Source organism: Jaculus jaculus, chromosome 4 (genome assembly GCF_020740685.1).
Source record: "Jaculus jaculus isolate mJacJac1 chromosome 4, mJacJac1.mat.Y.cur, whole genome shotgun sequence".
Taxonomy (NCBI): Eukaryota; Metazoa; Chordata; class Mammalia; order Rodentia; family Dipodidae; genus Jaculus; species Jaculus jaculus.
The window spans coordinates 72,356,813-72,383,574 of record NC_059105.1 but is presented as its reverse complement, the minus strand read 5'-3'; the positions used below and the strand labels follow the sequence as shown (position 1 = coordinate 72,383,574).

The 26,762-nt window shown below is 36.2% G+C and overlaps 2 protein-coding genes across 2 annotated transcripts in view; one reads left to right on the top strand and one right to left on the bottom strand.

The window, feature by feature from the left end:
* The window catches only part of Xirp2 (xin actin binding repeat containing 2), a 325,028-nt gene that overhangs the window by 28,869 nt on the left and 269,397 nt on the right, over nucleotides 1–26,762 (top strand). The window lies entirely within an intron of this gene.
* LOC105945116 (prothymosin alpha-like) lies at nucleotides 12,146–19,960 on the bottom strand. The gene is made up of 2 exons (XM_012952471.2): nucleotides 19,872–19,960; nucleotides 12,146–12,663 (listed from the first exon to the last, which is right to left on the bottom strand). Exons 1-2 carry the CDS (start codon nucleotides 19,958–19,960, stop codon nucleotides 12,186–12,188), a joined length of 567 nt encoding a protein of 188 aa, XP_012807925.2. The 3' UTR covers nucleotides 12,146–12,185.

Genomic DNA, 26,762 nt, shown 5'->3' with positions numbered 1-26,762 from the left:
CTGAGAAAACCAGCCACTCCAGGTGCAGCAAGATACTGCATGTCAAAGAAACAATTCAAATGAGCAATGAGAAAGACCTGAAATGTTCTCTTTGGCCGCTGTAATATGCTGCGTGAGTGATGCATATGTTCACTCATATGCATACATCACAAACACAACACATACACAAACCACATACTGTACCATATACACAAACACAGAAAGGCAAAATGGACAATAAATGCAGTGATAGTTCAGCATTTGTCAAACATAACATAATGAACATAATGTCTAACCATCTCCTAGAGTCAATATATATTTACTATGCTACTTTAAAACTCTTTTGAAAGAATTGCATACATTAATGTTGATCAAGTGGGTGATCATAAAATTATGAATACACTAATTAAGGTTTAAATTTTACTATGGAACACTTAGAACTGATTCTGTTATATTAGAAAATGATTGCTTAGCATTACAAGAAAATGTACTATCTAACTCCACAACTAAGATACGTTTTCAATTGTATAAAATAAATTAATAAACTCATAGACATGTATATAAATAGTAGATAGAAGTAGACGTCTATAGAAAGTAGGATAATTGGAAAAATAGGATCAAAATACAATTGATGCTGCCATTTATGCTGCAAGAAATATTTTGATTAAATGTTATTTTGTATTAGTTGACATACAGAGATTTAAGTAACATTCATTCTGGAAATTTTCAAAATCAATTTGTTTTAGCTGATTTGCTTTTCCCTCTTCTATCTACTCTCTTTTTCCTCCTATTTCTCTTCCCCCAAATCCCCTTCCATTTATATGCTGCATTTGTCCTTTTGCCCTTTCCATATTCTTTTCCTGCTCATCTCTGTATAATTGCTCTTGGTTACCATTCCATCATCAGTAATTTTACTTACAATTCCATATACATGCATTCTATAAATGAAGTTAAAGTCATGAAGACATGCTACCTTAGGGATTTTCAAAAATTAATTCCTTTACTTTGAATGGAGAATCTCAAGAAATACTTTTATTTTTGATCTTGATCTGAACTGAAGACAGTATATAATAGATTGTAATCCAGCCATGTTAAATCACATCAGTAATTCCAATACAAGAGGCAGAGGCAGAAGGGCTTCCATAAGATTAAGGCTAATATAACCTATTTAGTGAGTTCCAGGCTAGTATATACTATCAGCAAGACCCTTTTGCAAACAACAAGAAAAACAGTTTCATCATAAAATATCTTACTCTAGTGTGTTCTTTTCTCTAGAATACATTCCCCATCTTTGCAAAAATAACAAGCTTTTAAACTGCTCCCCATTGATTCTAAAGATTTTCAGATTAATACATATATGTTCAATAGTGAGTAGGCATTACCATCCTAAGCTTTCTTTACCCTCTCAGTACATTTTGTGATCAATGTTTCCTCAAGATCAGAACATACAACCATCCTCTAAGAAAGCATTTAAAGCCACTAGAAAGCACACAGATACCAGACCATCAAATCCTCTGCATGAATCCTCTGAAGCTGTTCTGACTCCATTCAGGCTTTAGAGAATCCTGAACCCTGGTGACATTGTGAAATGGTGGAGCAAACACTAGGGTTCAAGCTAAGACCCTGTAACTTAAGTTTGCACAGCTCTTAAAAGTATGCAGCATTCTTTCAAAGCTGTTTTCTCATTATTTTTCAGGAAAAAAAAAAAAAACTTCAAGATACCCCAAATGCACTGAATTTTTTGTTCTGTTTAATCTGCAAGCAAAATGAGGTCTTTGCACTGTATATAGTCCGACACACACTTATCAAGTGTGAGATCCAAAGTCCAAACTGGACACTAAATTAAAGACTATACATTATGTTCCACCCGTAAACTGTCAAAGTCTAGCTATAAGCACTGAATCCTATATATTATTAAAGACCATTGTGATTATGCATATTTCATGGACTCTTTCTGGTAAGCAATTCTTAAGAGGATGCAGAAAATGTTAAAATGATTAGTTTCAAACCATGATCTTTTTATCAAATGTTCTGCTTTTTACATACTTTTATGACAGGAAATATCACTGTTAGACATTTTTAAAATAGCACACTAAAGCCTTGCAGACATACTATGTTGAATTTTAAGCTTTACAGCACTATACAAATTGCTGACATAAGTGTGAAAAGTAATTAACAAATTGAAAATTCTACTAATCAAGTTTAAATTTTCAAAAGGTATCTATCATTGTTGACAATAAAACACTGAACTATACAAGGATTACATTTATGGGAACATGGATAAAATTAAATCATGCTTCTTAAACATGGCTATCAGATAAGATAATAACTGTCTCCACAGACACACTTCTTTGAGAATCTGTAACCCTTTTCTTTCTTTCTTTTTCAATTTTTGTTCATTTTTATTTATTTATTTGAGAGTGACAGAGAGAGAGAAAGAGGGGGAGGGAGGAAGATAGAGAGAGAGAATGGGCCCACTAGGGCCCCCAGCCACTGCAAACGAACTCCAGATGTGTGCATCCCCTTGTGCATCAGGCTAACGTGGGTCCTGGGGAACTGAGCCTTGAACCGGGCTCCTCAGGCTTCACAGGCAAGTGCTTAACCGCTAAGCCATCTCTCCAGCCCTGTAACCCTTTTCTTATTCAGAATAAAAACAATTTCTTTAAGGATTCATATATGAAAATAATACAAACATACCTCCTACAGAATATGACCATAAATTTTATAAAAGGGTTCTTGCATGCTTGCATTTTTATTTATTTTAAAGTAGAAAGAATTATCAGATGTCTTATTATTTGTGCTTGTTATGCTAAGATTCTTTTCTTCTTTTGTGGCACTGGTAACTGAACCCAGTTTCACGTGCATGCTGAGATATAGGTACAACCATGGTGATAAGAGGCTCCTTTGCATCTTTTCTTCAAACTTAGTTTGGAAATTCTGTTCCCTCTGTAGGGTCATGTAAAACATTGGCTCATTGGGATAGACAAGTAGAGGTTTCACTCATCTTGCACTGATTGGTCTTTATGTTCTCACCTTCCTATTACAGATGATACCCTTCTACTATGTTTCATGCTAGTGTTTGTGGAGTGACACACCCTTCACAGGAGGGATGAAACTCAAACCTTTGGATGTTCCACATCATAATTACTGGCTGGTGACTTGCTTATGACTGCTCCAAGCCCCAGACCACTCTGTATAATGTATGTCCTATAAAAGAAATTAAAATTTTCAAAAATTCTTTCATGGGAACTAGTTGAATTAGTAAAAATCTTAGTATGCGAGCATGAAGGCCTGCCTTTGATTCACAGGATACACACCAATGCTGCATATGGTGACGTGCTTATAATACTAGTGCTGGGTTGGTAGAGACAAGTATATCCCTGGGATCACTGGCCAGCAAGTGGACCCTAATTAGACAACTTCCCCCAGCCAATGAACGACTCTGTCTCAAAAAAGTTGGATGATCCCTGAAGAACAACACTCAAGGTTCACACTTTCTATCTACACTGAGATCCATATACATGCACATCCACATACCACATGCACACACACACATGTGCACCTACACACATGCACTCACATACATACATATACATGTTAAACACACCAACAACAACAACAACAAAAAAAAAACCCAACAGAGTCTTTCATGTGAATGTCTCTCCTTTCACCTTATCTCCAATGATTCATTCAAGGGATAGGTGGGGTCAATGATGTGGTCCTTAGCCTTAATCTTTCTTTCATAACCATTTCCCTCTGGAGTTCAGACTCTTTTCCACACTAGATTGGATTCCTTGTCCTTTTCAATTATGTTCAGTTTAAAAGAACTTCTCAGTAAGAATCCTCACACAATAAATGCCCTGATGCATTTAATTGGGTGAAATGACAAATAATAAGGAGTGAAATATGAATGCTAGCAGTCTCTCACTTACATCCTCTGAATATCCCCCACCCCTGCAAAGGAATTGTTGCAATAAAAGTTGGCCTAAAGCCTGTCGACTTTTAAATTGTTTCCGTACTAGTTTCCTTATTTGTTGACTCAAATAGGCTTTTATTTTCACTTTTATTGCAAGTTGAAAGGTAGTGTTAAGTATGATTTTATTCACATGGTGTACTTTAGTCACCATTATTTTGTCCATTTTTCTTTAACAAAAGAACAAAACAATTGTAATCTGTTAGTCATTTTATCAGATCTTCAAAGACTGTACTATGCTTCTTGTCCATCCATTGCCGACAAGAATCCAACTGGAGATGATTATTGAGGAATCTAAAGTAAAGTGCTTCATGTTCAGGACAAATCCTACTGTAAGTGATGGGTTTTGTATGATTATGGTGCATCTAGGTTCATTAGTAAATGAAGGTAATGGAGGTTGGGTGGGAAGAGAGAATATATGGAAAATAGATATTTTCTTTCAGTTTTACCATGAATTTAAAACTGAAAAATAAAATCATTTAGAAAATTCTAGAGCATAGTGGTAGAAAACTGAATTTACCTGACTCATGTTAATAAATTTAAAAAAAAAAAAGAATCATGGGAAGGACATGTCAAACCATTTCAAATGCCTCAATAATGCCATTATTTACAATTCTTCCAACACTTCTTTCTGAGGTAGGGTTTCCCCCCTAGCCCAGACTGACCTGGAACTCACTCTGTAGTCACAAGCTGGCCTTGAAGTCACAGTGATCCTCTTACTTTGGCCACCCAAGTGTGGGTACTAAAGGTATTGCCACAACACCCAGACCCAACAATTCTTATGAGCTAGTAATAACTATTATCATTCTTATATAACAGAATTAAAGTTTCAAGAGTTTGAACAGTTGTCTGACTGTGATTTTGGAACCATGCTTGAGTAACTCTACTATCTATAGAGTTGTTTTACTCTACTATACAACACTGTCTACATAATTCAAGATTTCTATGTTCTAATCTTTTCAGAAGAAATGTGTAAAAAGGAGTAAATAATACAATTATTAATGATGACCAGCCCAGTCCCTTAATTATTAAGTCAACCAACACAAAGACAAGGTTCCAAGAGTATCTGAAAGGCATAATGTTGTACAGATAATAGTGGAAACAATTCTAAAATAAAACTAAATATAAAACTTTTGTTCCAGGCTGGAGGTATGGCTTAGCAGTTAAGGCATTCGCCTGCAAAGCCAAAGGACCTAGCTTCTATTCCCCAGGACCCACGTTAGCCAAATTCACAAGGGGGCGCATGCCTCTGGAGTTTGTTTGCAGAAGCCCTGGTGTACCCATTCTGTCTCCCTCCCTCTTTCTCCCTCCCTCCCTCCCTCTTTCTCTGTCAAATAAATAAATAAAAATAAACTATTTGAAAAACTTTTGTTCCTAAATAATATAATAAAATGACAAATGTTGAAATTTTGGAATGATTCTTTTCTCCCGGTCTGGACACTTCAAGCCACACCTCAGTTAACTTTGTCTTAATTTTTTTGTGAACATTGTCTTTCCACAATATAGGCATGTAAGACACCTGAACTCTTGTTCATAAAGCAGAATTGCATTCCCCTGAAAGGATCAGAAGAGCGTTCGTAAGGAAATGGCTTAGCATTGCATTAAACTCCTAATTTTATTCATTTTTTTTTGAAGGGAGGGAGGATGGGAGAGAGAAAATGGCATCCTGGACCTTCAGCCAGCTATAAAAGAACTCCAGACACATATGCCCCCTTGTGTTATGTGTGCAACATTGTGTGCTGGAATGACTGTGTGTCTGAATATTTAGGACCTGGGGATTTGAACATGAGTTTTTAGGCTTCACAGACAAGTGCTTTAACCACAAAACCATCTCTCCCAACCTTAAATTACTAATTTTAAAATGGACTATTATGTCATGAAGTGTTGTTATTTTTGGTAGCTGTGAGAAATTGGTTCTAGGATCTCAAAGCTCAGGATGCTCACCTACTTCCTAGTTGGGATTCAAATTTGAACTTTTAATCCACTCTGCACCTGTCTTGCTGGCACAGTGCCAATCCCCAGCAATAGATACACTCCATTCATCTTATATATACTGCATTATATGTATATTCTTATATATGCTGCCATATACGTGCACACATATATATTAGCAGAGAATATATACTTCTCTCTGCTTGTTCTCTAAAGAGGATAAGTCCATATTTTCTTTCAAGTATAAACTCCTTTAATGATTACCATAATCATTAGATGTGTTTTTTATTTTATTTTGGTTTTTCGAGGTAGGGTCTCACTCTAGTTCCGGCTGACCTGGAATTCACTACATAATCTCAGGGTGGCCTTGAACTCATGGTGATCCTCCTACCTCTGCTTCCTCAGTGCTGGGATTAAAGGCATGTGCCACCATACCCGGCTACATGTACTTTCTTTAATTTCCTCAATTACTTTCCTAGTACTTGAACTTTCTATTTGTAACATTCAGAGTAAACATGTGTACTTTTCCTTCTAGTAAAAGGTGAGGGAAAACAAGATGAGCTCCCCTTTCAGCTGCGCCCTTCTGCATTCAGAGTTCACCATGTGAGATCACTCAAGTACACAAAGCCTTATTTGTCTGAGATTGTATTGTGTCACCATATTACAAATTATTACCTCTTCCTCTACATGAGTCCCTCTACAGAGTCCCACTATAAAATGTTATCAGTTTTTTTTTATTTTTATTTATTTATTTGAGAGAGAAAGTGGCAGAGATAAAGAGAGAATGGGTGTGCCGGGGCCTTCAGGCACTGCAAATGAACTCCAGATGTGTGTGCCACCTTGTGCATCTGGCTTACATGGATCTTGGGTACTTGAACCTGGGTCATTTGGCTTTGCAGGTAAGTGCTAAGTGCCTTAACCACTAAGCAATCTCTCCAACCCAGTAACAGTTTTTAATATAACTCATATAATCCTTCTCTATACTTTTAATCAATAAAAATAAATAACTTATAACATCTATTAACTAATGGTGAAATGCTATGTAATCAAATGTGTTATTGTGTTGTTTAGGCAATAACAATTATGAGTAAACGTCTGCATATATATGTTCATCACACATGCTTTTTCATATATTCTGATGGGTGTTTGGCTAAATCCTTGATAATGGAACTGGTAATCTACAAAATTGGAAATATACACTGATTTGGGTTCTGGAACAAACAGATGTGGTTCAATTATAGCTACTCCCCATATTGGTTACACGTTCTTAAATAATTTACTCAAATTCTCTGTCATTAGATTTCCTAACCCCTATAATATAGATAATGGTGAAGAACATTGCCCAGTCAAGGAGTCAAATCATTCAAGCACACTGAACGTCACCAATAACCATCAGGATTGACTGAGGGTGACTTCATTTGAGGCTTGTGTACTGTATCAGCAAGGTATAATTATAACAATTTTAACCCAGAAAATAGGCTTTTGCTCTGTTTTCTTCATCTTCTTTATATAAATATTCTTTCTGTACCTTCTTTCCACTGCTCCATATCAAAAGTTTTGTGTTTAATGGTATGGTATTTTATGGACCATATTTCCAATTGGTTAAATTTATATGGGACTATATTCATGTCAGGCAATCTATCAACAACTGAGATTAATTTAAATTACCACAGATTTAGGCTGGAGAGATGGTTTATCAGTTAAGCACTTGCCTGTGAAGCCTAAGGACCCCGATTCGAGGCTCAGTTCCCCAGGACCCACGTTAGGCAGATGCACAAGGGGGTGCATGTATCTGGAGTTTGTTTACAGTGGCTGGAGCCCTGGCATGCCCATTCTCTTTCTCTCTTTCTCTCCCTCTTTCTCTCTCTGTCTGTTGCTCTCAAATAAACAAATACAAATAAACAAAAAAAAATTTTTAATTACCACAAATTTGATAAGCATATTCATGATTCTAAGGCCAGGTCATTAGTCAAACACTATAAAGAATTGGTTCAAAACAAATGCACTAATATCATCTATCTTTTATGGAACTTATCATATAGGTAAGTTCTATATTGTGATTGCATTATGATATCATAATAGTTTATTGGCCTCAAAACTTTAAAATTAGGTCATATGAAGTGTAAAATTCATAAAATATAGCCAACTCATCCTCAAATATAAGTTCTTTTTTGACTTATCTTTTACTTGCCATTTTCAAAATGCTTTTAGTGTGTAGAAACTGAACAGAGTCGGATTTGGCTCTAAAGAATATGCCATATAGTGCTAATAATACCTGATTACATACAAATAGTTTTATAAATGTGATGGCTAGCAGCCCCTTAAAATTCCAAGATGTTATTCTATTACATAATTAAATGAGAAATGCAAACTAAATGTGAGGTAGTATTTGGCAATGTTCTCCATTAGAATATTTGCATGCAGTATTTGTTTACGCAGCCTCTGAAGTACCTTCCTTGTTTTGCTGTTTGAAGAATATTCGTAGAATCTCAAGTACTTGTTTTCACTGAGGTAAAAACTAATTTGCTTCCCATTATACTACTTGCCTTTCCATTCATGTATTTAATTGTGGTGAAGTCTTGGGAGTCATTTCTGAATCTTATAGGAGGAAAAATGAGAGTTGAGTCATTACTTTTGACAGCTTACAGGTTTGAAAAAAAAAAGATGGAAATAGTTTGCAAAGCTGAATTAAACCCAAACTAAAAAGACTTAATTTGTAGAGGTATAGTTACAAAGAACTATTTTCACTTAAAGTCTAAATTGTATTATTTTTTTTTTTCAGAGCTGGACATGGTGGCACACACCTATATGCCTAGCACTTGAGAGACAGAGGTAGGAGGACTTCCATGAGTTCAAGCCCACCCTGAGACTGTAGTGAATTCCAGGTCAGCCTGGGCTAGAGTGAGACCCTACCTCAAAAAACCAAAAATATATGTTTTTCAATTGACTTGAAGATGGAAAAAGTGTGATTTATACTATAAGCAATTTCTCAAAATTACTGCCCACCATTGAATTTCAAAAATTTAAAATGAGTGCTGAAATAAAATCCTGTTGCTAACATTTTGTAATTTCTTCTCTTGAATTATTTTCAAGGAGAATTTTGAGCATTAATATGGCTTCTAACAAATGTGTTTAAAGCAGTCCAACCAATTATTAAGGCAGTGATATCACTGATTATTAAAATGAATAATGTAAATTTACTTGCTTAAGTCATTCAATATTTTTTTCACTAAGTGAGCAATTATTATATACATGAACACCACAGTACCATACTCAGTGTAGTTAGAGATAAACTCATGCTCAGATTTTCTTCCTCCCTCCTCTAGCATGAGATGCTATCCAAAGAAACAAGAACAGAGATATGAAAGTAAAGGAAGGAGGGACTAGAGAAGTGGATGAGCAGTTAACTGAGCAAGAATGAGGGGCTAAGGGTCCAGAAATGGCCAGTCAGAATCTTCAGATCCCACATAAACAGCTGTGCATGGCCAAGCACACCTATAATCCCAGTTCCTCAAAGGAGAGCAGAGACAAGGAATCACTTTGGTTGACCAAAACAAAAACAAAGAAAACAGCAAGTTCCAGTACCAGCAAGAGACTCTAGCTTAAAAATGAGTGGGAGGAAAGACATGGACATCTGACTTTTTGGCTCCAACTACCAATGGGTACAAATGTACCCAGTTGCAGGTAAGCACATGGAGCATCACAAGGATAGGTAAATGTGCACACACCAATCACATCACACCATACCACCACACACACACCATACACACCACACTACCTCCCCCCCACACACATACCACACACCACACACACACACACACACACACACACACACACACCACACTACCACACCACACCACACACATCGTGACACACACATACCTAATTTCACTAATAAGAACAACAGTCTTTTCTTTCCATTACTTCAGAAAATAAAGCAGATTTTAAATAAAATACTGGGGAAAGAACTACTGCAAATTAAGGGAAAGGTTTCCAAAATGGAAAATTATGATAGTTACATATATACTTTTCTGAAAATGTGATACTGTTTAAAACACTGTCACAGATTGGTCAAAATTTCATTAGTGACTGTTGTCCAAGGCTCACTGAACCACATGTAAAAATTTGATGTCTGTACCATTCATGGCCTAGCTGAAACATACCATCCTACTTTTTTCTTCTGTCTTTTTTTTTTTTTTTTTTTAACCTAGGAATGCTAGACTTCCACTACATGGAGCCACTTATTCCACCCAGATCTGAGCTGGTAGAGAAAGGGGTGGTAGAAAAATATTTTTGTCTGGAACATGTTTGTTAAAATGATATGTGTCATAAAAAATAAAATGTTAATTGTTTTCTGGAACAACTGAAACATACTTTTAGCATTTATAAAGCAGTTCTTAGTTTTTTGAAATAGATTATGTCAGGTAGGTAGACTTCTAGGCCTAATTTTATGGTCTATGTATCATTTGAAGTTTGCACCTCATTCTTATAAAGAGGTTAAACTACTAAGACGTTGACAAAGGATCCATTTCCTGCAAACTCCTCATCTTTGTATGCTTTTACTTACACACCAAATACCTTTTATACTATAATGTTCACTAAATTTAAATTGAAATAAAGTCAGATCATAGAATGTTGTAATTTAGGTAACATCTGAATTTCTATCTTCATATGTCAGTATTTAACTTCGTGGGTTAATAGATTTAGGAAACATCCTGCAGAGACTTGGGAAAATCATTCCTCTTTGAATTTTACAGTCAGAACAAACATATCTAGAAGTATACAAACTTCACACCTTTGAACATCCAGAGAGTAGATTTTTGTTTTGATTTGTTTGTTGTTTTGTTTTGTGTTTCAAGGTAGGGTCTCGCTCTAGCTCAGGCTGACCTGGAATTCACTATGTAGATTCAGGGTGCCTATGGAAATTCTCCTACCTCTGCCTCCTGAGTGCTGGGATTAAAGGTGTGTGCCACCACTCCAGGCCAGAGAGTAAGTTTTTATAACCAAAATTCTAAATGATAAATTATTAGTCTTTGAAAGTTTTAGTTTCTACAACTTCAATCAGTTCAGTATATTGTCAAATGTGAGAGAACAACTTAGATTCATCTTTATTCTGCACTTTTCATCTTTAGACAGTGTTAGTTCTAAAGGGCTTATTTCAGATAAAACTTGAATTTTTAGGCAATAACTGTATTTCAACAAATAGATTTTGAACTCTCAAATATTTTCTATCTCTGATTTCTTAAATATATCTGGCTGTTTTGGGGGCTTCCTTGAGTATCCCTAACCCATACAGTGATTTCATTCTCTTATCTAACATTTATTGTTTTAAAAGAAAAAAATATAATCATGCTGAAATGTGTAAAAGCATGTTGAAAGATAAGGTTTTTTTAGAACAACTCAGCCAAATAAAATTCCAGTATATTGTTAGACATTGTTTCACACATACATCAAACAGGCCAAAATAAATAAATAAACATCAACTTCATAGACAAAAAAAAAAAAAGGAAAAAAAGAAAGCTTTTATCTTTGGCCTTTTGAACCGTCTCATACAAACCAACTACTTATAGTACAGCTTGGTACATACACAAAACCAGTTATTGGAATGCTCAGAATTGGATTGTTTGTTGTTGTTGTTGCTTTTAGAAGTGTATTTTTTTTTTCCTCTCCTTTGAGATTATAATGAACATGGTCACACCACAAGTAAAGCCAGATAGGACAGAGAATGCTCTGAAGGCTGGTCTGGTCATCTGTTATCATTAAAAATGGCTGACCCCTAACAATAGGTACAAAAATATAAAACATAAATAAAAAAAATACAAACTGGGCTGGAGAGATGGCTTAGAAGTTAAGCACTTGCCTGTGAAGCCTAAGGACCCCGTTGGAGGCTTGGTTCCCCAGGTCCCACGTTAGCCAGATGCACAAGGGGGCGCACACATCTGGAGTTCGTTTGCAGAGGCTGGAAGCCCTGGCGTGCCCATTCTCTCTCTCTCCCTCTATCTGTCTTTCTCTGTGTGCCTGTCGCTCTTAAATAAATAAATAAATAAATAAATAAATAAATAAATAAATAAATAAATACAAACAAATTTTCCTTTCAAAGTACTTTTGAGAAAAAAAAAAAAAAAAGCAGGGCCTCAGAAGTTTTGGTTTTCTCCTCCCCTGTTGCAAATTCTCATTGTGGTTTTGGTGGGGTGGTGAATTGTGTCTACTTGAAGGTGATCACTTTTAGATCCTGAGAAGGGAAGTGGAGGGTGGAAAGGTCACGGTGGCCTTTTTTCAGTAACTTTTCCTTTTTTGCTGTCTAGTCATCCTCATCAGTCTTCTGCTTCTTGGTATCAACATCATCATCCTCATCATCTTCAGCTGCCCACTTGCCCATAGCTGCCTCCACCTCCTCATCTTCATCTCCATCCTCTTCTTCACCATCACCTTCTTCCTCCTCCTCCTCTTCCTCCCCACCTTCTTCTTCTTCTACCTCATTGTCAGCCTCCTGCTCCCCATTTTCCTCATTAGCAGTCCCATTGGCTGGGTCTTCTCTTCCATTCTCTGCCTCCTCCACAACTTCCTTCTTTTCCTTCAAATCCTTGGTGGTGATCTGTGAGCCGGTGTCCACGGCCATGTCTGACACGGTGGGGCGCCGGTGAGCGGGTGTCGCGGGCAAAGAGAAAGCGAGAGTTCCAAGGCGGCTGGAGAGAGGGAGGGAAGGCAGGCGGCGAGCGGTCTGCCGCCAGCGGAGAGAAGGGCCCGGGAACAATGCAAAGATGGCTTTTCCCAGCAGCCTGTCGAAAGATATGTTAAAGATGAGGTTTAAGAAAAAAAATAAAAAAGACATTCTGAACATAATTTACTTTCATCCTTTTTAATTTGTTAAATACAGAGCATAATATTATCATCAAGGCAACTGATATATTTATGTAAATGCTATTAGTCATGAGGATATGTGAGTGTGGGTATGTATACAAAGGAAGTAAGAGCGCAGGACTACTGAAAGACTACATTAACTAAAACATATAGAGGAATTTTCATGATATCAAAATCACTCATTGACTTCCTCACTACTAAGTAGCAAAATTATAAATGGTCCATTACTTATTATCTTATGAAAACATTATAATATCTTTATATCCATCTATTAAATGTATCTGTATTTTTAAAATAAAGCACAAATAGCTTACTATTTAGCTTACTATAAAGCACTGTAAATATGAGAATTATATTTTTTTATTAAATTATCAAGATATATCAGTGCACAGCTGGAGAGATTGTTTAGTGGTTAAGACCCTTGCCTTTGAAGCCTAAGGACCTAGGTTCAATTCCCCAGAACCACATAAGCTAGATGAACATGCATCTGGAGTTTGTTTGCAGTGGCTAGAGGACCTAGTGTGCCCATCCTCTCTCTCTTTCTCTTTCCAAATAAATTAATAAGGAAATAAAATATTAAAAAACTCATAATATTAAAAAAGATATACCAGTGTTTTTAGTAGATCCAAAAATTCAAAATTACTTATTATTAATCAGTGACTAGATTGGCAGACAAAATGTGATCATATATATATATGTATTTACTTTTTCCATGGGATTATATATATAATCCCATGGAAAAAGTAAATACTGATTCATGATTTGTCATGAATGACCCTTAGCAACATTATGGTAAGAGAGAGTGAAGGCTAGTATGAGGCATAATATTCTATGATAGTATGATTTATTTACATAAAATATCCAGATAAAGGAAAGTAATTGGTGATTTTTTGAATACAGAAGTTAGAGAGTTGATATTAATACAAATGAGCAGAAATAATTTGGGGAGAGCTGGGGAGATTGGTCAGTGGCTAAGTGCTTGGTGAACAATCCTGAGTTCAGATCCCTGATCTCACTTAAAAGCTAGAAGCTGTGGCAGGCTTTTTTAATCCCAGTAAGCCTTCTACCCAAAAAGGAGTGGAGACAAGAGATTTTTCCAGAAGCTTGCAAATGGAGGGGTGGACAGAAAGAGGCCCTGCCTCAAATGAAGTGGAAGGTGAGGAGCACCTGGAAAGTTGTTATCTAACCTCTACACGCATGCCATGTCAAGAATGCTCACAAACACACACATATGCACACAGCAAATAAATACCCATTTTTAAAAGAAATTTGTGGTGGAAGAAAATGTCATACAACCTCTAAATGCTGATGACTACACGTCTGGTATATTTATAATACTATATATGGTATTGTACATATACTGACAGACATGTATATATACTAATTATTATATATATTCTGATTTATATATTGGAAGTAAATGAATTATATAGGCAAAATATTGCTAAATAATATTAACTTAAAACTCATCAAAGTGCTGGAAAGATGCCTTAGCAGATAATGTACTTGCTTGCAAAGCCAAAGGACACAGGTTCAATTCCCCAGTACCTACATAAGGCAGATGCACAATATGCACAAGATGCATCTGTAGTACTTTTGCAGTGGCTACTAGAGACTCTGGGGTGCCCATTCTCTGTCCCCCATTTCTCTCTCTCTCTTTGTCCCAAATAAATAAAAATAAATAATAAAAATATAAAAAGAAAAAAATCAAAAATACTTAGAATACTAATTGCTTCCTTTCATCCATAAGACTTACAATAATAAGTCAATAATTTTTACTATGCCTTAGTAATACATTCTTCTAAGTTTGAATCATCCTGTGTGCTTTAAACATTGTAAAATGTCTGTAAGCATTCACCGAACAAGTGATTAGTTTTTTGTTTGTTTTGTTTTACATTGTTTACAATGGCATCGCTTCCTCTGGTATACCTTTATTCTTTTCATCACACCCAGTTTTCTTTCTTTTTTTTAAATCTTTTTTTTTAATATTTTTTGTTCATTTTTTATTTATTTATTTGAGAGCTACAGACATAGAGAGAAAGACACATAGAGGGAGAGAGAGAGAATGGGCGAGGCAGAGCTTCCAGCCACTGCAAGCGAACTCCAGACGAATGCGCCCCCTTGTGCATCTGGCGGTTTAACGTGGGACCTGGGGAACCGAGCCTCAAACAGGGGTCCTTAGGCTTCACAGGCAAGTGCTTAACCGCTAAGCCATCTCTCCAGCCCACACCCAGTTTTCTTAACTGAAGCAAGTGCATGTGTCATCATTGACTTCCTCCATCTACTTGCGTGCAGGCATTCAATTGACTATAGTCATACCTTTTCTATGCCAGGTATTTCCTTCCATATTTTCAATACATTTGGCTGAGATTTTACCTCCTGCATTACCATCTTTCTTTTCTTTACTGTATTTTTAACTCTTTTGCTGAATTCTCTCTTTAATCATTAATTTTTGAAAAATATCCCCTACATTTCCTACTGACAGATAAGTAAACCACACAATCTCATTCTTTGTTTGTGTGTGAAATAAACAAATGAACCAGATCCATATCAGGAAGACTTAAAAAGAAATAGTGTGCTTATTATTGATTATAGCGAGCATCTGTTTTGTTGTTATTATTGCGTGCTTGCTTAGTGATTTTTATTGACTGAACAATTAGCAGCACCTTGTGTGACTTTCTGGTAAGGTATAAAATAATTTCTGTTACCTCTAGACAGAGAACTAGCAAAGAAAAGATCCCATCCAAGTCCAGCTTGGTGAACCAATGAATGAGTTGATTGTAATTCCTTATAGAATCATGGGTGACTCAGTGACAGCTAACCTAGGATTTCCTCTGAAGGTGCTTAAGGTCAGCTGTTCTGGTGGAGTTCCAACCCCAGTCAACCTGGCAGCTTTTGCATTCCATAACACCCCCAAACCACCTGCAACTGGGGCAGGAGTGGTAACTGGAATCTTAGGTTAGAGTCTGTGTCCCCTGCTGCCTTGTGTGCGAACTGAACAGCCTCGGAGTGACTGCCGTAGACCTGCCAGCTGCATTTTCCTGCTTTGTTATTGCCATAACTATGATTCTGTCCAGCACAGTCTCTCTGTTTCACCATGTCAATGGTCACAGCACATCAGGAAGAGGGAGCTCAATTACAAACAGTGGCATTTTACTTACTGTGATAAGTCATTGTAATAGTCTGTGGAAATTGTGTACTGTTTTAATAATAATTCAATTCATTTTATTAACCGTTGTAACTGAAATATATTTATAGTGAGATGGAATAAAGTCTGATTGTATGTTCTCTCTCTCTCTCTCTCTCTCTCTCATCTTTATGTGTGCTTGTGTATGTGTGTTTTTGAACATTGTTTCAAATAGTTAGTTATAATGACTGTAAATTGAATTCACAGGTATGTACAGAACCTGATAAACATTAGTCTAGACCTATTCTCTACTTACTTTTCTTCCATACAAAAAGAAGTCCATAGCTGGTCATGGCCACACCAATCTGTAACCCCAGCCCTATGGGGAACAGTGACCAGAAAATCACTGGTTTCATGAGAATGGCAAGCTCCAAAATCATTGAAAGAGACTGTCTCAAGGAAGTAAACTGATAGGCAATGCAGGTGGACACTCAACATTCTCCTCTGGCATCTGCACATGAACACAAGGGTGAAGTGTCAACAACACACACACTACATGTGCAAGAAAAAAAAGTCCAAGGTAGAGAACTAACTGTCTTGGGTGCCATTTCACTTCACAGTCGCCTGTCTTTACTCTATGGCTTTTCTCCTGATGAATATCTCAGTTTTTTTTTCAACATGATTATCTCATGAGCCAAGAGCCATGAATAGTCAGGCAGAAGTAGAAAGGCTCAGAGAAGATTCCATCTGTATTTAAATAAGTTATTCTGGAAAATTCTCTCACTGATATTTGTTCATTTCTCAGAGCCAGAACTGTGCCACATTATCATCTTTGCCTGTGTCAAGTCTTTATATGCTTTAAATCTAACTATTAAAGAAAAGAGCATTAGAATTAATCTTTCATACATAACTGTATATACCATATAAAGTATTTCATAATTACACCCTTTTAAATTGTAGGCATTTTACATGTTGCTATACTATCTTCCCAATCATTGTTTCAAAATGTTGGATAAAATTCCATCAAAGGTAGGTGCCAATAATAGCACTTGTGGTTTCCATATAATAGTCTCTTATTTGTTGTTCAGGGATTCTCTTTACTTGGAGCTCATTTTTTTGTTTGTTTGTTTTATTTATTTATTTGAGAGCTACAGATAGAGAAAGGGGAAGAGAAAGAGAGAGAGAGAGAGAGAGAATGGGTGTGCCAGGGCTTCCAGCCACTGCAAACGAACTCCATAAACGTGTGCCCCCTTGTGCATTTAGCTAACGTGGGTCCTGGGAAATTGAGCCTCAAACCAGGGTCTTTAAGCTTCACAGGCAAGCACTTTAACCGCTAAGCCATCTCCAGCCCTGGAGCTCATTCTTAATTGTTGATCAAATGCTATAAATATTTTATTGTATTAAGTTGTCACTTTAAAAGAGCCATTCCTATTGCTCTTACTGCTAGCCTAACAACCAGTTCCAGAATATAGTTGACCAATACAGTGATCAATCAAATCCTATCAAAGCAGAAATCCAGAGCCCAAAGAAAACTCAAGATTAAATCAGACTGACAACAGGCTAGTCATGACTCAGGGAACATTGCATAACAGGGGGCATAAAAATTGTAAGAGCCACAAAGTATGTAGGAATACCCTGAGGTACAGTCTCCTACCACCCCACAGACACTGACTGAGGTTGGCATGACCTCACAGTGAATACCATCACCCCACTGTGGAGGGCCCTCAGGGTAATGAAAGCTGGGCAAAAGGGATAAAAAAGTATAACCTGTTATAACATGTGTAGAATAAATTAAAAATGGAAGAGTCATTCCTTACAATGAGGAAAATGCTCCAACCAAATTTTAAGTTTTTTGACTCCTGTGATTTAAAAATTTAATAATCATTAAGATAAAAGTTAATCTTATTTAATTTGAACCTCGTTTTTATTTACTATACCTTGTATTATATACTATTTTACCAGGATAATATACATTACTTTTTATATGATATTTAGTAAGTAAGCTACCCAAGTGACACCACCAATTATTATATTTGTTTTTCCTTTGTTTTTATAAATGCAATGGATGGTACATGAAATGCCTATTTTCCTACATGCAATTTGATGATGAGAGGTTTCTGGAATGTTAATGTATAGTGCTTTTTAAAATATTACTTTTACTAATAATAAAGAGAAAGAGGGAGAAAATGGATATGCCAGGGTCTGTTGCCACTGTAAATGAACTTTTGTGCATCTGAGTTTAGGTAGGTACAGGTAGATCAAACCTGAGTTCACCAGACTTTGTAAACAAGTGTGTTTAAGGGCTGAACCATCTCTTCAGCCCCTGTTATGCTTTCTTATAAAATATGGCTTCTAAATAAAAAAAAGTGTTATATGTTACACTCAGGAAAAGAAATTGTATCTTATTTCCATTTAGTCAGGTACATTTTATCAAGAGGCATTTTTAAAGGCATGCAAATAAAATCATATAAATGATTTAGGGTCTTCTGGGGTAATTTTGAGTCTAGCTAATGTTCATATGAATCATTGACTTTATAATATAATCTCATGTAATATATGACTACACTATAAAATAGTTCACATTGTATACAGCTGATTTCCTTTCAAAATTGCACTGGGAACTGCCTGTGTTATCTTAGATCTTTCTCTCAGTGTGATAGCTAGCTACTCCCTGAGTGTTGATGGTTGAGTAGAACTGCAAACTAAGGAAAAAGAAATATTTTTCAGAATATTTGGAAATTTTGGAACCCAAAAGTAATTTAAGTTTGGGAAATATTAAGTTTGAGGAATATGAGCAAATTCACTGTTTTTCTTTTAATTTTTTTACTACAGTGATGCTGGGCTTTGGTTTGTTACCTCACATTCTTTGGAAATGTGTCAATAGACAAGACCCACTGACAGTCAGTAGATGGCTAAATGTATGCCACTTGCAAGGGATGGAAATTACAGTGCTTAAGAAATTGTGTGATTTGGATATAGCTGTAGTAATAGTCAACTGACTTATCCTAAGAGAAAAAATAGAAAAATCTAATCAAGAAGGTGGAAGCTGATGATGTTCTTTAAAGATTTTTAATTGCTTATGAAGGCAAATTGAGGCGTTTCCCTACATGATTAAAATCAAACTGCAAAACTTGAATGAATATTCTCTTGTAAATATTGATAACAGCTGGAGTCTGCTTATATTCAGACTTTATTCTGGAACTGCAGTGTGTGATGCTGGGCAAATCACTAAACCACCTGTGACTTAAGTTATCTATGTAGTTACAAAAAGAAAGAACACTTAATAGTATGATTAATAATAGTACCTGCTTTATCATGATTTTCAGATTAAGTGCCAAAACACTAAAAGTTTATAGCAATGTTTGGAATTTAGAAGCAGTCTGCAAGTGTTTGATTTATTAATTTTGTTTTATTCATCTAAAGAGCTAAGGAACTTTAGATGTAAGCCATTTTTCTATGGTGAGTTTTTGTCATGTCTTTCTCCTTCAATGTCTATATTTTTTTGCCCAATTCTTATACAAGTTAAATAGATGCCTAACTAACTTTCAGTCAGCATAATTTTGTCATGAAATTTTAAAGGAAAATGGGATTCCAGGGTATTTCTGTTTTGAACTCCTCTTTGTTACAACTAGTGGAGAAAATTCCAACCTGACTACTCTGCCTTTTGCAATGATTGGTCCACATCTGATAATTATTTGGCAAAAGCATGTCTGTTCTTCCCAACTTTGTGTGTGTGTGTGTGCCTGTGTGTGTGTGTGTGTGTTTGTTCACATAGCACACATGTGAGCATTGGAGGACAACTACTTTGGGATGCTGGTCCTCACCCTCCCTTGCCTGAGACAAGATCTTTTTTTTTAATATTTATTTATTTATTTGTTACTATTTGCCACTGTGAATGCCAGACTAGCTGACCCATGGGCTTTGGGATTCTCCTGACTCTCCTATTGCCATAAGCCTATTGGGATTATAGAGACATGTGCTTCTTTGATACAGCTTTACCTAAGTGATAGGATCTGTACTTTGGTCATCAGGGTTGCACGAAACTTTCCTAGAAGACAGTGGAGAGTCACCATGGTGATTTTTACCATCTTGACTCAGGGGAACAGATTTTGCTGTGCTTCTTGAGACTCCCCTTTCTCTTCTCTCACGGCTGTCTTTAATGTATATCAAAAGCAATTTAAAAGTAAGCAAGTGCAAATGTCCCTGGTGCAAGAAATAAATCTGTGGCATTCTTACTGTTCAAACTATGAAACATTGCCCCTGAAGAAAACCAGTCAAAATAAAGGCTAGAGACACCTTGTGTGGATGAGGGCAATAACTCATTTTTGTGCATTTGGAATAAGAGGCTTTTCTGCATAGTTCTCAGATTGAAGCCAAGAGCAGTTGTATGCTTAGATTCTTAATTCCATTACTTGTAATTGCTTCTCAGAAGCCCTGTACTTACAGTATTTGTCTGGATTTAGAAATGCAGATGTAAGAGAAAGTGACAAAATGCCTCCTCCATTCTGAATGGGAGACCAAGATAAGCTGAGAAACACTCTTAGGCAAGAAATGGAAAAACACTGGCAGACCTTGTTTAAAATTCTATTTATGATGATTACATAAGGTTTTGGGTGTAAAATATTCTTGACCACTTTGAAATTTCCTTGTAAGAGGGCTTGCCATCCTCTTGTTCATTCTTTGGAGTTGGGTCTTTTTACACCTTTGCTATAATTTTAATACTTTAACTATAAATTATTTCACTGAAAATAATGACTCTCCTAAGCTAAACATTTTTATTTCTGAGGGTACAAATCCACCAACCATCTTTGTGATTCCAAACAAGGTCTGTTAAATACAAAGCTGACCAAGTGGAACAGATAAATACAGTCACTTTAAGGAAATGGAGATGAATTGGAGCTGAGGTTTAGAAAACAGGAAAGTATAATTGGGTAAATTAAAAATAATTTCAAATCACATTGCTAATAGAGCTTCATTATTTTTATGCTTCCAGTTTTGAGTTTTATGGGCTGTATTTGAGAATGTTTCATGTATCTCAACATACTATTTAAGTAATAATATCATTAGCAATAATGCCTATTTTGCTCTGTATAATACCTACTTGGTGTAAGCATACTTAATCAAATGTGGAGTTGTTTTTGGATGCATGTGAATATGTATGACTTGCATGCATGCGTCTATGCAGGATGATGTGTGTGGTTGTGCATGCATGTGTGTGCACTTACATATTCAGGCTGAAAGTTAACTTTAGGTGTCTCCTCCATCATTCTCTACTTGTTTATTTATATAAACAAGTTCTCTCATTGAACACAGGGCTCACTGATGTGGTGAGTTTTCCCCAGGGCACATGGATCCTGGTTCTAGGATTACAGACTTGCACCATCAGATCTTTCATTTGCATTGTCCTGGGGATCTGAACTTAGGCACTTGAGTATGTGCGGCAAGCATTTTACCAACTGAGTCATGGGCCCTAGTCCCTGGAGTCACTTTTAAACAAAAGAAGTAACATGAGCACTTGGTGGAGATAGAATATTTAGGTAAATTAAAAAACAATAAGTAAATAAACAGGGCTGAAGAGATGGCTTAGTGGTTAAGGTGCTTGCCTACAAAGCCTAAGGACTCAGGTTTGATTATCCAGTACCCACTTAAGCCAAATGCACATGGCAGTGCATGCACCTGGAGTTTGTTTGTTATGGCTAGAGGCATAGTGCTCTCTCTCTCTAATAAATAAAAAATAAAATAAAATATTAAAAAGTATAAAACAAAAAGTAAGTAGAAAATGAAATGTCAACAATATGTTTCTTACTTAAAGCCAGGATATCAAAGTATCAGAACAATAGCATTATTAGTAGTTGTAATAGTAATAATGATAATAAAAATAATAATATTACTGTTATAAAAAGGGGCAAAAGGAGAAAAGGTCAAATACGAAGTATGTCAGTTCAGTTAGAAGGGTTGCACTTATGAAAAGAACATGTAAATGTCGGGAAAAAAAATCCACATTCTTTAATGAGGGATTCAGCTTCTGGATACACCATTAAGATCAGGTTGGAGGGCTGGAGGGAGAGCTTAGCAGTTAAGGGATTTGCCTGCAAAGCCAAAGGACCCAGGTTCGATTCCCCAGGACCTACATTAGCCAGATACACAAGGTGGCACACGCTTCTGGACTTTGTTTGCAGTGGCTGGAGGCCCTGGTGTGCCCATTCTCTCTCTCTCTCTCTCTCTCTCTCTCTCTCTCTCTCTCTCTCTCTCTCTTTCTCTCTCTCTCTTACTTTCTGACCCTCTTTCTCTGTCAAATAAATAAATAAATAATATATTTTTTTAAAAAGATTAGGTTGGATTCTCTTTCAAGATCAGGGCTTTAATGATATTATCACTGAAATTATCCACAATGCAAGGCACTCTGGCAAAGAATAAGCTGTATTTATTTTCAGTCTGTACATTATTTTTGAAAAGAAAAAATAATAATGAGTATACTTCAACTATTCCAGATTTTATGCATGTTTTTCTTGAATGGGTTAACTTAATATGAGATCATAACATCTTCTGGGAGTTTATTCATACCTTGAAAATCAGGAAATTGGGACTGTGATTGTTATCCCAGTGAAATAGACATGAACATGATGAATGGCTTCAAAGTACTTAATAGTGAAAGCCAAGTTAGGAGATATTATCAGGACTTTATTAGTAAAAGCAGAGTGGAGTTTACTCTGAGCCTCCTTCTCCAACACACTTAATGGCACACTGTCACCCCTCTGACCTTTATTTTGTCCAGGCGTGTGTTAAGCTCATTGGCAGGATACTAGCTTGTGCCCTTAGAGGCACATTATTGCCATTAGGGAGCTCAGCTTAAGTACTACCATTGCATCAGATTGCAACGTTTGCTTAATTAGCATAGCACGATTATGAAGAGGGTCGCTAATGCAAAGTGCCAGCAAGCAGTTGCTGTCCCTGGCTTTGCTTGTACCATGACATTCCTGGCCAAGTTGCAGATAAGAGAGCCCTTTTCAGACATTAAAGTTAACCCCTGCTTCTGGGTGAAAAGCGCAGAGCCATTAATAGGGAGAGTTGAGTCATTTTGTATTAATTGCCATTTAGAGTTTTCTTCTTCCCTTGGGTAGAAAGTGACTTGCCTAACATCAAAAGGGGCTATGAAGGGAGTACTCAGGAATGCCTCATCTAAATGCACCAGAATGTCACAAACTAAACCTTCAGAATATTTGCTGGAGGCTTCAGAATCGAAGGGTGTGAATTTCCAGGTCATGGGTTTGCTTGCATGTTTTTTTTTTTCACTCTAAGTATATATTATCTGTTATTTTTTTTTTTAATGAAGATAAACTTCACATCTGACTGCTCAATTAGCTTTCAAACAGCCAATGCACTTTTTTCTTTTAACTTACTTTGTTGCTATTTAGACAATAAGGACATTAAATGAAATATATAGTATATGACAAAGATATAGAAATGACCTGACCAAATATGTTTCTGTTTGATGTTTATTGTCTGGAATAGTTATTGGAAAGTCATTGCCAAAGAGCTAGACAAGGGACATTATATATACTGAGATATGGATGATCTACTTTATCTTTGACTAAAAGTTTCTTATGTGTTTCCTTTAGAACATCACTAATTCAACTTACTCAAAGGGTAGACCATCAATTTTACTTTCTTAGATTCTTTAACAAATACAAGTATCCACTAGCTAATGCAATACATTAAATTCTTTATAACCAGCTCCTTGAAAAATTCACTGAGTACTTTTCAAATAGGAAATGTTAAGATGAATCAGACATATATACAGAATTCTAGAAAACTTTAATGGGAAGATTATATTATGAGTGTGAAAGATTGGAGATTAATAAAGGCAATGGACTACCATAGCAATTTAAAAATGGATAGAAGGATTTGTTTCTCAAAAGATGTATTATTGGCATTGAGAGCAAGATATTTGTTTCTGGTTATTTAGAATCTGTGTCACATACTAATCCAGTAACAACTTAAAGGAACATAGCCACATACTGAAAAGCTATTCAAGGGCTGGAGAGATGGCTTACCAGTGATGGCACTTGCTGCAAAACCTAAGGACCCAGGTTTGATTACCCAGTCGCCACATAAGCCAGATGTACAAGGTGGTGCATGCCTCTTGAGTTTGTTTTCTGTGGCTAGAAGCCCTGGTGCACCCGTTCTCCCTCCCTCTCTCCCTCCCTCTCCCTCTCTCTCTCTCTCTCTCTCTCTCTCTCTCTCTCTCTCTCTCTCTCTCTTTATCTCTATCTGCTTCTTTCTTAGTCTCCTTCTTTCTGATAAATAAAATAAAATAGTTATCCAAACAGCTTGAATTGATCTTTATTGATAATCAAATCTTTCCAGAGGACTCAAAGGTGTTTTTGCCTTTTAAAATGCTAAATATTTTATTTTTATTTATTTATTTGAAAGAGGGAAAGAAAGAGAGAGAGAACAGGCATGCCAGAGCCTCTAGCCACTAGAAAGAAACTCCAGACAGATGCACCATGTGCATACAGCTTACATGGGTCTTGGGGAATCAAATCTGGGTCCTTTGACTTTGCAAGCAAGTGCCATAACCATCAAGCAATCTCTCTAGCCCCTGTGTTTTCCTTTTTTTCCGCCCTCAAGGAATACTTACTGAATCCATGCCTTTCTGATTAAAGATGCTTTTTAAAACCTGGTGTGGTAGGTGTGGTAGCACAACTCACAATCCCAGTATTAGGTGCATGTTTGGGGGTGGGGGGTAATCACCATCCTTAGATACAAGAAGTTCCATGTCATCCTGGACTGCAGAGTGAAGCTTTGTTTCAAAAAACAAAAAAAAAAAAAAAAAAGGAAATGTACAACTGGAATATAAATGCATGTAGGTCTAAGAAACTACAAAAGCAAAACCACAGTCTGTACATGAAAGCAGCTCAGAAGAGAGCAAAATTATTGACATAGGATACACTAATGGCAATTTTATATCATTAAGATTATTGTTATGTGGAATTTAATTACTCAAGGAGTATATCTTTATATATATATATATATATATATATATATATATATATATATATATATATGTATGTATGTATGTATGTATGTATGTATGTATGTATGTATATGTATATCTTCCGCAGTAAACATTTAAAGCAACTGAAAACAGGATAGAGAATTGGCTAAGCAGCTTCACGGTGACAGACCCCAAAGTAAATGCTTTCTTTTGGATAAGTGCAGGAATTGTTCTTGGGCATGTCAGAAAAATCTAAGTCATTATACCTTACTAACATGTCAAAACATGTCAGAGGGATCTGGCCCCTACTTATCTCTGCCCCCTTAGGGAGTCCTTCTATGCCCTTCCTAGAGAATCCCAAAATTTCTGACCTCAGATTCTTTGCACTAGGAGTAAATTGGCTAAACAAGCCACTCATCCATGGGGTTCATAAAAAGCTCCTGAAAACATGATCTTCTTTATGTAGCCATTCATCATAGAAAACCCAGATCTGAGTCTCAAAGCAATCTTCTGAAACCCCCTGTAGTAGAGAGCTTCAGGTTCACTGAGATGAACTTCCAAACCAGGCACAATTATGGAGAAAGGGATATTTATTGAAGCTTACAGATCCAGGAGAGGTTTCATAATGGCAGAAGAAGCTGGCTTGCTCTCACAGGTCTAAGCAGAGAGAGAAAAACCACAAGCCAAATTCCACACAGCACACTTCAGGAACTCCAGGAGGAACTAGACACTTTGCATGTCTTTAGATTGGAATTTCAAACCCACAAACACACCTCCTCCAGCCCGGTGGCTATAGATCCAAACTACAAACTAATAAAACACTGAATATATTGGGGGGCATTATCTCTCTATATCTGCCTCTTTCTCCTTTCCCCCTCTATTGGGGACCATCTACTCAAGCTTCCACACAACCCCCCTTGCCTCCCTGGAAAAGAGCTGCACCTTGGTTCCTTATGTTATATTCTTAGCTTCCCCCTTCTCTTCTTCCTTCTAGTTTTAAGCTATAATAAAACTTTTCTGAGCCTTATTCTCTGGTTCATCGATTTCATTCTTCAAATTCAAAGGACAAGAATCCTGGAACATCCCAGATTGGTGCACTGGCATACAAGGAACCCCAAATTAAATTTATTTTAGATTTGTTTTAATAGTTAAAAACAGTGACTCAAAGGTTTTCTTAAAAGATGGAAATACAATAAAGGAATACTTTGCTGAAGTTATTTGAAACATAGATGGACCAACAGCAGTGATTTAGGAGTAATAGAACTTCGACTTTCAAAGTGGATATTCTCATTCTCATTGAATTCTATTGAAAATTGCTCAAACATCTATTGCTACTTTCTAGATGGGATAATTAATTACATAATTTCCCAATTCTTGTTTCAGAAAAAAAAATAGATCATATTTGTCCATACTTTAATATCAAGTACAAAACAAATCACTCAAAAATAAAACATAAAAACAAATATCATCTGTGGATTTAAGCACAATTAATGTGCATATTATCTATAATTTATTTCTTCATCCATTAATTTCATGTGACAGAAATTCAGGGAAATAGAACCTTTCTACAAGTATCATGGAGTTACATGTTCAGGGAAAGAGAAACTTAAGAAAGTTAAATAGAAATGATAATTTTGAATAGAAAGCAATGTTGACTAAAGCAGCAAATAGTGTTAATGAAAAGATTTGTGTGAGGAGAGAGTGTTTCACAAGGGACTATCAGTGATAAAATGTGTAAGGAAGAGCTACTTAGATAGAGGCTTCACTGACAAATCAATCATTTAAACAAAGGGTTTGACAAGAAAAATCCAAGTAGAAAAATTAGACTTAATGGTGAATACACCAAAAGTGATGTAAAGCAGATTAAGGAATTTACTGGAAGGAAGGCAGCA